At 38.1% G+C, this 15,677-nt stretch overlaps 1 protein-coding gene across 1 annotated transcript; it reads left to right on the top strand.

Annotated features, from left to right (window-relative positions):
- Positions 1–8,062: 8,062 nt before the first annotated feature.
- On the top strand, positions 8,063–10,096 carry nkx2.4a (NK2 homeobox 4a). Its single transcript, XM_063909305.1, has 2 exons — positions 8,063–8,512; positions 9,079–10,096. Exons 1-2 carry the CDS (start codon positions 8,143–8,145, stop codon positions 9,738–9,740), a joined length of 1,032 nt encoding a protein of 343 aa, XP_063765375.1. The 5' UTR covers positions 8,063–8,142; the 3' UTR covers positions 9,741–10,096.
- Positions 10,097–15,677: the final 5,581 nt, after the last annotated feature.

Raw genomic sequence — 15,677 nt, 5'->3', positions numbered from 1 at the left:
GGCAGTATTTGGAAGTTAGGTGAGTATGTTAAGGATGCTGAGTCTTTTTTTAAGTCTGAATCATATTATTGACTGTAACATTATGCTACTTAAGGATCTATTTTATTAGAATACTATATATTGAATCTCTAAACCAGTTGCTATGAGGCTGTTAGAATGTTGTGTCAAGGGACTTAGGAACAAGGGACAATATTACGTAAGTAGCTTGTCCTTACATAAACGTGACATTTTACACCAGTCCAGGTTATGGCGTTGATTTAAGTTTATAAATTAGACTCGTTATGCAATATACATTTCTTTTCTTTTTCGACAGCTATACATAAAAAGATAGAGAGATACAATATTTCATACCTTTAAGTCATTCATAGCAATACCTCAAAACTTATGTCGCTCATAATGGTATTCAATCCACACTTATTGTTTAGTTTAAGTCTTTAAATTCATACTTTACACTGCTCTCAAATGAAATTGTATCTGTCACTAGAATCAGCTCTCCTTTTGGTTTTCTGCTGAATCTCAGGACTGTGAGCTTGTTGTCTTTTTTTTCACTCGAATGGCCATTATTTTACCAGTAGTAGAACCAGTAAATGAACCAGTTATTTCCCCTTGGGCATTAATAAAGTATGTCTTCTTCTTCTTTGACTGACCTCTCATTCCTGCTGTAGTTCCTCTGATGGTCACTAAAGAAATATAAAAATGCTCAAGTTATGCGATTTATTTAATAAGCCGTCGCAATATGAATTGGAGACATAACATATCTTGTCTTTGACATTGAAATGTAGTATTCCTATTTAGTTTTCGTATTCCTGCCTTAACTATGACATAATGCATTTTTTATTTGGCACGCAGTAATGTTTCCCAACTTTTTTTGGTAGTAATTGCACATGGTTTTCATTATGATATTTGTCTCTTTGAATATAACTACAGGCCATTGAGTGAACCTTTAACCAACTTCATGTGGCTAAAAAAAACTGCCAAATTAGTGGAGCAGAATTATTTTAACTGATAGAAGATTTGTTTAATTTTATTCTGCTTGTGAAAATGGGTGAATCAATTGTCCAAAAGGTCCTACATCTATTGTAACATCTGTTTCTGGGGATTTAATAAGTGAAATAATGGTCAACAAATGTATACATGTTTAAGACATCACTGCACAAATAATCCATATCAAGTTGTTGTTGTTTTTGTGCTGTATGTTTGTCTGGTTGGTTTTTGAAAATTGTATGAAAGAGAGAAAGTAGCAAATGATGGAAAAATAAAAATACATTGAAAAATAATGTAATGTAAAAACAGTAATATTGTGTCTGCAAAATGCTTAGAAAAACACGGAAACTCTTGTATTTTATTTTAGTTATATAAAACTGTTCTTATGCATGAGTTTTTTTAAAGGCTAATGTGAATAACAATCGAATAAGATAAGAATAAAATCAACTTGAAATTAGATGGCAAAGAAAATGATCAATATAATAGGGTTAGGGTTAGGGTTAGGGTTAGGGTTAGGGTTAGGGTTAGGGTTAGGGTTAGGGTTAGGGTTTAGGGTTAGGGTTTTAAATGTTGTAATAATTAAATTATAAATGATGTGATGTATGTCGGTTAAGTATACAGTACAAAAAACAGAACAATAGTGAATATTCGCAAAAATGACTGATTTCAACTGAAACTCATTTACAAATGTGTTATTATTTTTTTGATTTATGTATTTTTCATAGTTCTGCTCATACTATTTTACTCGATGAGGTGTAACTGGCACTCCCTTTCAGCCTGCAGCAGTTTATTTAGGCTTTGTCCATTTTCTCAAAAGAAAAGTAGTGGAAACGAAAATTTGAATCTTTTTACACAGTGCCGTAAAAACAGGGTTTGACTTCATCTTCTAAATTGCGGCACGTGGTGCGTACTTGTGTCTGCTAGGATCAATACATTCAGAATTTGAAGTAGTTTTGTGATGTGTTTATGGGAATTCATCTAAATAATTGTAGGCTATCAGGTGGCCTTCAGGATAAAAGCATCCCAAAGTGGGGATAAACAGACAGGTAAAAAAAGCTTTGATATGCAGCTTCTGTTCATTTCCATTGTTGAGTTGTGAAGCCTATTAAAAAGTTCCGTCTCCACATGCAGCACTCAAAAGGCTTCCAAACTTTTGATAAGAAGATGCATGTCTCGACTATATCACGAAAACAAGCCGGATAAATGAATTCTTGGCATAAATGGACAGCAGGAAACACTTTATAAAGATGGAAAAAATGAAACGCTGACTTTAATTCAATGTATTGTGCCAACAGATTTCACATAATTAGCTTAATTTAGTTGAAAGCAATAATATCAAGTTGAAAAATATTAGGTTCAACTTAATAGTATTGCTTTCAACTAACCCAATACAGTTATGTGTTATTTGTTGACATAATACATTAAATTAAAGTCAGAGTTTCAGTTTTTATCAGGTGTCAAACAACATTTGATTACTATTAATACTATTCTCTCTTTTTCTGTATGCAGCTGATATAATTCTATATAAAACTTTTAACTCCTGACAAAAAAAGGAACAACTGGGTATGCGTGGACTCTGTCAGAAAGGTCTCAATGCCATTTAGCAAATTACATTTGATCAAAAACAAATGTATGCTTTTATAGCTTTTAGTATGCTGCAGAGTTTGCTAAAAAAAAACTAAAAAAACAATTGCAAACTTTAATGCCAATGCACTGACTGTGCTTTGATAATGCACAACAATGCATACGAAAATGTATAAATCCGGCACTTGAACACAAGTATGCTTACTGCAGTGAAGTGAACCACATTTTTGTATCTAAATTTTGGGACGTGTCGTCAAACCAGGCCTCGACTTATCACAACAATTGTCTGCCAAGGGCAACTAGAAGCAGAGCAACATTGGCAGAGACATAGTGCCACATGAGTAACTGGTTACAGAGCTAGAGAGCCGTGGTTGAGTCACAGACAGACTCTCTAACAGCTTTGTTTACCTGCCCTCACTGCTGCCACAATTAATGCAGCAGAGGAGTGGACCAACCAGGCACCCTTGGAACTTTGGTAATCTGCATTGATCTGCTGTGTTTTTTTCTAAATTGTAGTAACAAAAGAGAGCAGTCATGTTAAAATGTTGCCACTCAAAACAATGCAGAGGACAGCGGTACTCACAGAACCTTCAGTGCTTAAAATGACAGGGGGCTGAATCTGTTTCATACCCCGAAAGTTGGATTTTCCAAATTTCAATCAAGGTGACAGGGTTTGAAGAAAGTATTATTTATTGTTGTACGTGTATTAATCTGTGAATTCATCATTTTCATTCAGACATTCTTTCAAACGGATCATATCATTATTTTTTCCATGAAACGTATTCAGTTAGTTTAAAAGGTGACAGGGTCTTGTGTCTAGTTACTTTATTTACATTTAATTTAGCTGACCCTTTTATCCAAAGCAAATTACAATAAGTACAATAAACCATAAAGATACAAATATAGAACAGTAGGAAACATGCAGGCACATTTGCTTCGAAAAGGCAAAACCATGTGTGTAGTCCTTTTACATAATATATTTGTTTAAGTTATGATTATAATTGATAAACACAATGACCTCAAAATAAATTGTAGTTTTATTCCTTTAGAAAATAAACATGTGGCTAGTGAGACAGCTGAACACTTTACCATGGTTTACTCAGATGTAAAGCAACAAAGATATTTATTTCAAGTAAAATTGACTTTATTTTCTATTGCAATCTCACAGCAAGGAGTAGCCTGATATTACTGAAGTTACTTAAAATGGTCTCTTTTTTTATGTAGTATTATTCTTTTAACAAGACAAACAATTGGTTTTCATATTCTATCATCAACATTTGTATGTCTTTTTCTTCGGCAATCAGTGGCCTTGACTTATGGGACATTGTTTTCTAGGCCAAACAAAAATATAACACATTTAACTATTTGCAGTCATACAGTAAGACTGAGTATTTTCCCGGTGTCTGATATAACATAGTTGTAAAATTATCAAGGAAAAGAAGTGCACATTATGAATACAGTAAAGAACTTCTTATCCTATAAATTTGAACTCTTTAACACTTCCTCCCAGCTGTCAGATATTTATCAGGATCCTATAAAAGCCCATATTCGGTTTTTTGGCGCCCTATTAGCATCATTTCGTCCATCAAGCGACATTAATTGTGAATGAATGCAAACTCCTGCAGAAGAATACGGTCTTCAAGAGGCCTGGCACATACTTTCTCCACTTGGGAGGACCTTTAACCTACTTAGCTGAGGAACCGCACCGTTTCAAGTAGTGCAGCTGAAAGATATGCACCTGCCCGCCTTTTACTCTCACACTGCCCGGAGATTTAAGAGGAGAGAATGAATTCGATCTAAATGGCACTACACTGACTTACAGGTGTGGAATGTGTCCACACCAATGCAAGCCACTAGGCTGGCCATAGTATAGATGTGGTTTAAATGTAAAGGTTGGAGTGAGGAAGACAATTCATTTATGCTGTTGCAAGATTCAGTCCCCGTATTCAAATCCCAAAATAAGGTTTATGCTTCACGGAACAGTAAAGGTATATTCTATTTCGTGCGTAAAAACGCTACAAAAATATTTCAAAACCATGGAAAAAACGTCTTACAAAATCGAATGCCATCTAACATTTTCATCCCCACTGAATCGCTTCAGACAAATTAAGGAAATAGTTTTAAGGAATTAGCCTATATTATTATATTTTGTTTTTTGTTTTTGTTAGTATAACTCTTTAAAAGAAACTATACCCAAGACACCCTACAGGGCGATAACAAAGAAAAAGAAAAAAAGCATGTGCCAAAGTCGTGCGTAATTTCCGCAGGCAAAATGAAACCTAATTGTTTAAAGTTTCTGTTTCTTTTTGTTGTTGTTTTTTTTGTGATAGGAGTGCAGTGGCATTTATCTTCGTATATTTAAGGTGGCATGCTTTTTATATTATTCAATTGAAATGTGCCTCTGCAACTGCACGATACAAACAGGATGACGCCGAAACCCTTTGGCGTCTTTCATATAATCGCATTATGTAGAAACAAAGTTAAGTTACAGATTTAGGCCAGAAAGACAATATACATTCCCATGTTTTCTGCACTTTGTGCTCAGCCGGTGTGTGGCTGAGGTTGCAGGTCAGGACCCTGGCCCTTCAGCCATCTCTCCACATCTCTCAGGGTATTGAACCAGCAACGACGAGATGGAGAAAAGCACTTCAGAAACCAGGCGCTTTGCTCCATCTGCTGTGCTGAGTTGAGCTGAGGGGGGTTAGGGTGTCGGGAAAAGGTTCTCTGTATGATGTAAACTACATAAATGGATTGTTATTTAGCTCTGGTTAACAACACTTAAATGGTCCGTTAAACACTTCCACATCATATATCGGAAAATTGGTTAAAAATGTCCCAGTAGGATTATTTGGAGGTGGCGATTTTGCAGCAATACGTCTTGTCTTAAATGCACACAATGATTTAGTCCCTTCTGACAGGAATTGCTTGGCAAACAGCTCCCTGCAGAATGATAGCACATTGGTTCGCACTTGTTTATTAAAAACTTGAAATCGTATTTTAGCAATTAAACAATCAAACGCGTGTTGAATTTTTTTCAAGTGAAATAATCGAGAAAGATTCTAAATGTATGAGTGAGGGAGCAGAGATTTAAAAATATGTATCTACAGGTGAAAGCAAGGTTTAAACTCATGAATTTCCCCACGAGGATAAATAAAGTTCCATCTTATCTTATCTTAAGACAGCTAATACGCTAAATAGGACAGCATCCCGTGCGTATTCTGGGAGCAAAACATGTTATCCTTGTCATACGGCGTGCAGGATTCCAATTATTCTCATTGGAGCGGCAAGAGTCAGTGTAGGCTCATTTAAATTAATGTTATGTTTTTAGCATTTTTACTTCTACACTCCGGTTGTATTTTACGCATAAAGCAACACAACTATTTACATAAACATCTGCCAAAGGGTTCGGTTATTTAGATCATTTTCTCTACAAATGTTTCAGATGTATGAACCAACCTTTGCTTGGCCTTCTTCACGGCTCCTTGGCGCGTCCGTTTATCTCGCTCCCTTCTGCCTTGGCCAAATCAAATTCACTGAATGTTAAAAAAAATTAAAGTTAACTGAGATTGACCACTATATTAATGTAGACTCTCATAAGCGTTGCATGCAGCCAACCAGCTCCAGATTTTTATGGGATCCTAATGTGGAGGGTCTGTGGACCAGGGTCCTGCTCTCTGACTCAGTAATCCACAAGGTTGAGAGGTTTGTCTCATTTACATAATGTTAGAGGTCTGGGCCGAGGCCTACCTTTTCTTTACGCCATGAAAAGACACTATGCTGCCGCTGCTAAAATAGTGGGAAAGACGCACATAATTCTGGACAAGGGTAGGAATATTTCCAGGTATGACAAATTTCCTTAACTTAAGAAAGGGGATCATTATCATTTTAATTCTCTCCTATAAATAGTGTTTTATTATTATAGTCGAGAGATTTACACCTGTTTTCACCGAAACACTTCATTCTAGGATTTATTTTTCTTATTTCGGTGTCTTTCTGTCAACTCCAGCTGACTTTTGAATACGCACGCATTGTTTGCATTACCTCCACAACAATAAAGTCCAACCACTTCACTTTAAATCCGCTGCGGAATCCAGACATCTGAGGGACAAAAAAAAAAAAGCAGAAGTAATTCGGGTAGTTAAAATATGCACGAGAACAATTATTTATTACAACCAGGCTGTCAAGTTAACCGGAGATTGGTGTTCTTGATATGTCGCTATAATTGATGGCTGACCATGTCACGTCTTCAATTGCTCAATTAGGGTAGCTAGCTACTTGCAGCCATGCCATGCTAAATTACATTAGTGGCTTCATGGAGACGAGTGTTTCTTTCCTCCAATAAAAGCAAGATTGGGACACATTTCACCCCAACGCACAGCACCTGCTCCTGCTGCAAGGTGTTGATGAAAAACATCCAAATATCATTAGGATTTTAAGCGTTTAAGAGCAGCATGATAGCTCTCCCCCCTCTCAATTATGAAGATGGTTGTGAGATATAAGCTCAATAATGTGTTATAGATCCGTAGAGGAGACACATGTTCTAGGCTTTAATGGGAAACTATATTCACTGGTGTTCATTATTGCAATTTGTAGTAGCTCTTTTCTCTTTTGACCCCCCCCCCCCCCCCCCCCCCCTGTTGTGTCTCTCCTTTCTCTTACTCTTCCCCTGGCGCCAGTCAGTTTGTTCAAAGATTACAATGTCAGGTTAAGACTGCAAAGTGTCATTAGAACATGGTGACCAGACTCGAGGGTTTTAAGGCTCACAATATTGTCTTCAAATTGCAATAAGTCGGATGAAGAATATTCTTTATTCTAAGAACGGTCGAGTTGTAATCTTTCCTAAATTATGCAGGAATTGGTGTCAGGAAACCTGTCAATAATAATAATATTTTGAAATCATGTGTATTATATTCCTCTGCAGATCATGGAAGTTAGATGGTGATATACTCACAGGTGTGGATCTCTATTGCAGCTCCCTTTCAGCATTTTGAGCTTATTCTGACTTGTCCCTTTCTGCTGGGGTAAAATGATGCTTAAGAAGCATAAATGAGCCGGTCATACAACTTCATTGTGCCTCTTTGATGATACTCGGTGGCCCTTATGTCTTTTCAAAGTGCTCTCAAAGTTTCTAGAAAGAGTGGAATTCCCTCCTGACGCAAAAAATAGTCATATGTGGTCAGATCAGCTGATGTGCAGCAGGGTGATTCTCATCTGTTTGTCAGAAAAAAAGAGATTCAAAAATATATGGCTGAAGAAAATGTGTTTTATTTATGCATACAACTTAATATAAAGCAAAGAGTATTTATTTCATGAATTATTTCCCTCAAATGTCAATGACTATTGTTTGCTGGTTTAGACGGTTTGCTCCGCCCCCTGTGTTTGTCGTAAACCTGGCTCCTGGCTCCAATAAACCCGGGCTAAGAGCGCCCTGGGCTCGCCTCCTTCTCCAAGGCGATCAATAGGATCTCAGGCGCTCTACAAGCACTCTCTTACGTAGACATCCACCAAGGAGAGAGCCGATACAACAACACGGTTGTTCTGCTCAAACACTAAAATCTACCTGCTTTCTGAATCATGTCGTTGAGCCCAAAGCACACTACGCCTTTTTCAGTGACAGATATTTTGAGTCCAATCGAGGAGACCTACAAGAAGTTTAGTGGCATGGACGGCGCAGGGAACCTAACATCTCCACTGGGAGCCTACCGACAGACTCAGGTGTCTCAGACCGGCATGCAACAGCACTCCATGGGCCATAACGCCACCGTGGCCACCACGTACCACATGCCGCACACCGTCTCCCAGTTCTCCCACAGCGCGATGGGGGGATACTGCAATGGAAGCATTGGCAACATGGGAGACCTCCCGTCGTACCAGGAAAGCATGCGGAATAGTGCAGCAGCAACAGGGTGGTACAGCGCCAACCCCGATCCAAGATACTCCACAAGTAAGTTATTTTATCCCTTTATGCACATTTTCTATTTTTTTCAAATGTCATTATTAATAAATATAAATACATTGACATTTGAGGAATGAGAGGGGCAAACGCACAAGGCTAAATATGCTTTGCTATTTAATAATATGTAATCTATGTTTGGGTGGCTAAAGATACAAAGTTAATGTAAATTATTTACACAATTTTAAGATTTCTTTCATTTACAATGACAATTTCTGAAGGTTAAACTGAAAAGGAGATCATTATTTCAAGTCTGGCTTGACTTTTTTTTTATCTCTGTCATAAGCAAATAATAATAATAATAATAATAATAATAATAATAATAATAATAATAATAATAATAATATTATTATTATTATTATTATTATTATTATTATTATTATTATTAAATCTGTTTTTTAAGTTAAGGCTTTCCAGCTTGTATTTTACTTGCTTATTGTAATAAAACAATGGATAAAGACTAGTTCAGGCGAAACAGTGTTCTCCTCTTCTGTTTATTGAACGCATGTATATGTATGTATATTTTTAAGTTTCTAGATTCATGGGACCTTCCACAGGTATGAACATGAGCGGAATGGGGAGCCTCTCAGGAATGGGGGACCCCACCAAATCCATGCCAGTTCTCCACGCTGCGCCCAGGAGGAAACGGCGTGTCCTGTTCTCGCAGGCTCAGGTCTACGAGCTGGAGAGGAGGTTTAAGCAGCAGAAGTACCTGTCGGCGCCTGAGAGGGAGCACCTGGCCAGCATGATCCACCTGACACCGACCCAGGTGAAGATTTGGTTTCAGAACCACCGGTACAAGATGAAGCGCCAGGCCAAAGACAAGGCGACGCAGCAGCTGCAGCAGCAGCAACAGGACGGTAACCTGTGCCAACAGCAGGCGCAGTCCCCGAGGCGCGTAGCCGTGCCAGTTCTGGTGAAGGACGGTAAACCGTGCCAGAACGGCTCCAACACGCCGACGCCGAACCAGCAACAGGTGCAACAGAGCCAACAACAAAACCAACAACAGAACGGAGCCGGAGTTGTGCTCGCATCCTCGACAAGCAGCCTCAGCCAGCACCAAAGCCAGCAGCAGGTGAACGCTTTGGACCTGGAGGAGATGTCGCCCAGCCCCCCCTCACTGCACAGCCAGCTCAACATGGCCCAGATAGACACATCTGCTGTAGATTACACCAGTAGCATGGTCAGCTCAAACCTCCTCTACGGCAGAACGTGGTAGGACTTAATACATACTGTCACTTTCCACTTTTTCTATGTGAACCTGCGGATGAGCCCACGAGCAAAACAATATTCATATATATATATTTCATATATCATATATCATACATATGAATATTGTGGGAACTGAACAAAGGGGCTCTTTGGTGTTGGAGGGACATCAGGGCGCACAGAGGCGCACCAGCTGATCAGGGCACATTTTCTTGACATCTCTGAGAGGGGAGTCTATTTTTGAACATTACAGAAATGGCTGCCCTTGAAAGCAATTATGTCGTTTCTGGACCTTTTGTAATCCATGTTTTGGACCTTCCTCATGATGTTTTAAACGTAGTCTATGTTGTTGAAACAAAAAGGAATGCTGCTTCACTTGAGTTCGGACTTGGGGTGTGTGGGGGGAGGGGGGTTTGGGGGGAAAGGTGGGATCAGGTTTGGAGTACACTAAAGCCACCACTCCTTATTTACGGTGATAACCTGGTATTTTATCATATTAATATTGTAAACTAATGTATTCATTTAGACTTATTAAATAAAGTAGGGACTTGTATATTTGGCTAACACACAAGAATGCGTTTAACTGTATAATAATCGTTATTGCGTCCACTTTTATGTTTTCTCTATTCTTTTGTAAGTTAAAAAGGAACAAATGCGTGATGGCTGCTGTATATGTTTCAAAAACCAAGTGAACGTTAACAATAAATAACTGGAAGTGTGAGAGCTATTCCTGAAGAAGTAATTTTTTTTTAAAGGGATCTGTTTTGGAGTGCATTTTCATTATGTTGTGATTGAGACCAAATTGAGTAGGAAAGCAAGGTCGATGAGGGAGCCAGCATTGTTCAGGTGACATTTTGAAGGGCTGCCTTTCATGGAGGAAGTCTGCAGGAGTCTAAGACCGGGAATCACCTTTTTAAAAATCACTAACACTCGCAAGCAGGTTTAATAGTGATTTTAATTCATGCATTAATATATAAATATATAGATTTTTTTTATCAACCTCTTCAAAAATACATTGATCTTACTGAGTTTAATAGGCCCAGACCTTCGTTGTGCCGTAATGTAATTGGTCAATTTTATCGTGAATGCGAGGTTCCATAAAACACACAACGACCTAGCAATTATTGGAAAATCGAAAATACTACATAGAATAGAATGGAGAGCATGCCTTAAATTATTATGAACCAACATTAAGGTTAATTACACTCGAATTATTATTATTATTATTATTAATAATAATAATAATAATAATAATAATAATATTATTATTATTGTAGTTGTTGTTATGCACAGGCCTCAGTCGTCAAATTAAACATATAGGAAAATATAGGATTCCAACACCACCCATAAAAAAGAATGCAAATGAAGAAAATGTGTTTATTAATTTAAATTTGTAAATGAATATTATTTTAAACATTTAACTAAAATTTCTCGATTTTTATTAAAGCTCAATTAGAGCATGAAGCTGAAAGACATAGTTACGAGTATGGATATTTAGCGCACTTATGGGGATTCAATGAGAATATGCTACTGTAAACTAAATTATTGCAAAATTTCAAACCTTCAAAAATATATCAAACTTTAATGTCATCATTTTACAATTTCATGACTTCGTAATACAGTAATATAGTCGTAAAGAAAATGGACACAATATATAGTAAGCATAATTGCAACAATATAAAGAGTTTGAAATAATTTCCTTCATGTTCAAACGAAAAAGTGTTGATATATTCAGTGTAATTTAGATTTTTAATAACAGGGATATTATTATTGTTTTATGATGTATTGAAAGGCACTGTCAGCGAATGTTGAAAATACACATTAGCCACATTTTATTCTTTATTCACACACACACACACACACACACACACACACACACACACACACACACACACACACACACACACACACACACACACACACACACACACACACACACACACACACACACACACACACACACACACACACAACACATGCATGCTCATTCTCACCAGTCTCTTTAGAAGAGAAATGATTTGTGCAAACAAACTCCAAAGTGTTTAAGGTCATCACTTAGCATCACTGTCGGTTCCCCTTTACTGTCCTCCAAAACCTCTCATTTTTTTTTACACCAGCAGTGGCTGATAATAGGATCTAACATTTCATTTCCTGTGGTCATTTAAACACGTTTTGAAATTACTTCTCAATCCCCTTGCTGATGACACCCTGTGATGATGATGATGGCTATCAGTGTGTCTCAATGGAGACCTTGGAGAGCCCCCATTTCCAACCCCTTCACATACCTGGCAGCTGTATGTATATGTGCTATCATCCCTACACTCGAAGGAAGCATCAGAGCCAATATGCACCTGACATTTGGTATTGAGCTCAGCAACTCCATCAGAAGGGAGTTTGATAAGAGCATTAAAAAGAGAAATGCATTCCACAATATACGCTTTGATGCTGCAAAGGTGTTCCTGATAGATTTTGTCTCTAAATTGAGGGCATGAATGAGCTGTCAACAAAGATTCCTGATGGTGTGCCAGATGAAATGAAAGTGGAGGTGAAGCCATTCTTTTCTCTTTTCAATAGCCATAGTTATGGCGCACTAATAGGCTATGCTTGGTAATCACTGGCTATTGTGCCTGTTGCTTCTCTCCGTTCATACAGGGGTACCTCTCTTTGTAAGGATATATGAGACAGGCTGGGCACTGTAATTGGTGCTGGCATCATCATTTCTGTCTGGAAACTTTCTCCTGGCTGCTACTGTGTGGTGTTACCTCCATGCATGTGCAGAACATCACCCACATGTGCAAAAGTACCCTACACAAGTTAAGCAAATAAATAAAAATGCCCATGGCATACACAAGAGATATTTCCATTAGTGCTGGAAGGAGTGTTCCACCTCAATGCCATATATGATGTTACATACAGCATGAACCAGGGGATAATAGATTCTGCTGATGTATATATATTTTTAGACTATTATTCTCAGGTAATTGCAGGTTGCACTGAATAATGTGAATGCAGAAGGAAGCCTTGCTTTATACTCTGCACCCCTCAAACTCCCTTCCTCCCCATTATTCTACTTAATATGTCAGAAGGTCTGATCGCAGAGAAACCTTTTCAAGTCCTATTGATGTGTTCCTCAATTGACCATGGCGACCTAGCAACCTAGACAGCGGTAATTGGCTAGGGCTTAACATTATTGGCTGCATAGTTTACACAAAAACATGGGCCGAACATATAACCCTCATCATACACATTTATTCATTTTTATGAGTTTTGCCAGTAGAAGAGGAAGTTGTTTTGTGTTGTTGGATTTTATTTTTTTTAAAAAGCAATTAAAACTAAAGCTAAAAGCAGAGTCTGACCTAGTTCCTGAGTAAAAAATGGTGCATGGGTAAGACTTTTCCTAAAAACACACACAGGTAGAAAAAATAATGTGGCTCCATTCCCCCAAGAGGATTTCATGTCTTTTATGGTGTCTTGTACGGTACCATAAATGCAAAAGATTTAGGAAAGCATCATTTAAAATCAGTTCCAATAAAGTTTTCCTCCCAAATTCGACCACCTTCTCTCGCCGCTATTTCTCAGGAATAGGAGTGGCGAGGTTCGCTTTTCATTTCACTGTGCAAATGAATGCATTTGAATTGGCAAGTTCTGAGAGACACAGAGCAAGATTTTTAATTAGTATATTGCCCTTGCATTCTGCCAAGATCTATTTGTCTATGACAAACCTGTGCCTGCTGGATTTGTTAGGTTTCTAAAGAATGAGTCACTGCACAAGTCTTTGCCCCAGGAGGCAGAAAGTTCCCTAATTCCAGTCATTTTCAAATGGAAAGAAATAGCCTGCAAATAATCATCTTCCTACAGAGTGAAAAAAAACATTTCAAGAAGGTCATAGGACTCTGAAAGCAATTCTCACTCTAATAGATTTCCATGAAATTAAATACATGAAACCACATTTGCACCGTTGCATTTGGTTTGACGAAAACATTAACTCACACTCACACTCACACACACACACACACACACACACACACACACACACACACACACACACACACACACACACACACACACACACACACACACACACACACACACACACACACACACACACACACACACACACACACAATTACATGCTTTTCAGGACCTGCTCTGGCTAATTCCATTGCTCACTATGAATACCATTTTAGCAATATGAGGCAAAGCAACCTATTGAAGACTATTCACAAATGTCTGTACTAGAAGGGGTTTGGGGGGGATGAAGTATGAAGGACCAGGTTAGGAGTGTGTATGTGTGTGTGTGTGTGTGTGTGTGTGTGTGTGTGTGTGTGTGTGTGTGTGTGTGTGTGTGTGTGTGTGTGTGTGTGTGTGTGTGTGTGTGTGTGTGTGTGTGTGTGTGTGTGTGTGTGTGGTGGTGTTGGGGGGGCAGCATCCCTTATTAGAAAACCATGTCACATTCTCTCCTTCGCCGGCCGGACTGCGCTGCCAGTAATCCCCCCTCCAAGTCCCCCTATGCATGTTATTCAATTCGCTCATAAGTAGTTAGAGAAACTGTTTTCAGTTGCCACTAATAACTACTGACCTCCAGTGACACAGGCCAACAATAGGTTTGTCAGGCCTGAAACGTACAACCAAAGAAGCTGATTAGGAACTCAAGAGGTTTGAAGCAAGAATCAATGGCTGCTCTGTCCTGCCACGGTGCTTGCAGCATGGCACTGATGGTTGTGGGACTTCCATTAGTTCTGCCTCATTAAGTCCCACAAACTCTTCTTTAAGGAAATTAGTTTAGGCAATTCCAAAATCTATTACGGCCGTGGAGCCCCTACTGAGGTGCCACTGTGTTTAGACTCGAGGACACAAGATGTGGGAGTGAGTGACATCAACACTCAATACATTTGGATCCTCTTTCCTTCCTTTATTTAAGCACTACATTAAACATTAGCACATATTTTAACCTTTAAATTCCTTATCATCACCGTTTCACACTGAATATTTGTTTAAATTTGAGATATTTTGTCATTATTCACCTGCAGAAATGATGAAGCAAAAAAGAAATATATATTCCACAAGCTACAGTATGTCAGGTGGGACCATAGTGACATACTTTTAACATTATTAATATTTTTTAACTATCATATTAGGAATTAAAAAACTATTTTATTTTTTAAAAGATATATGTGTATTTTCTAAATGTACTGTATGTCATTCCCTAAGGTTTTTAACTTTTTTATTGAGACCTTGAGTTAACTCACAATCTGAAATGACTGACTGTAAACATCAGAAACCAATACTTCTTTCATGACATGAAGTAAAAAGATTTGTATGCCTTTTAAATATTTGTCTGTTAAATTCACAGCACCACACATGATATAATTAAACACCATCCTTGCCTTCAATCTGTTGGTGAATTTCTCACAAACAAACCAAAAATAATCAAGCGAGCATAAAAGACATTCAATCGCCACCTCTGAATATGAAAAAGTGAAAAATGAGTTAGAAATTGTTGGTTTTTGTATTCATAAATATGAAAAAGACACATTCAATGCTCGAAAAGAATCCATTGCTGTCCTTCACAACACTCCTCTTTACTTTTGAACCAGCAAGCAGTTTTCTCCTAGCTCACCGTTGCCACAGTAATGGCCAGCTGCCAGTCTGTGGCTTACTGGGTAATAGGGCCAGGGCTGAAGAGCAGTTCAATGAAGGTAGGCAATGGATAAGATCAGTGTGTGTTGGCTAGGGCAGCGCTATCTGTGTGTGTGGAAGTGTGTTGTTTTATTTCCTTTCATAGATGCAAACTCACCAATGAATTTAGCTACAAATAATCATGAATTTTGAGATAAATAGGAGTAGATATTGGAAACACGTGACACAAAGAGGAGTCAGAAATAGTAGAGGTAAAAAAAATTGCTCTGGAAAAGGACGCTTTAAACATGCTTGTATGAATAAAACA

This window comes from Eleginops maclovinus, chromosome 19 (genome assembly GCF_036324505.1).
Source record: "Eleginops maclovinus isolate JMC-PN-2008 ecotype Puerto Natales chromosome 19, JC_Emac_rtc_rv5, whole genome shotgun sequence".
NCBI classification, from domain to species: domain Eukaryota; kingdom Metazoa; phylum Chordata; class Actinopteri; order Perciformes; family Eleginopidae; genus Eleginops; species Eleginops maclovinus.
This window is presented reverse-complemented; position numbering and strand designations above follow the sequence as displayed.

Coding starts and splice junctions, on each gene's coding strand:
- nkx2.4a (XM_063909305.1), top strand. CDS start 8,143: ATGTCGTTGAGCCCAAAGCACACTACGCCTTTTTCAGTGACAGATATT. Junction 8,513..9,078: donor CGATCCAAGATACTCCACAA/GTAAGTTATTTT, acceptor GACCTTCCACAG/GTATGAACATGAGCGGAATG.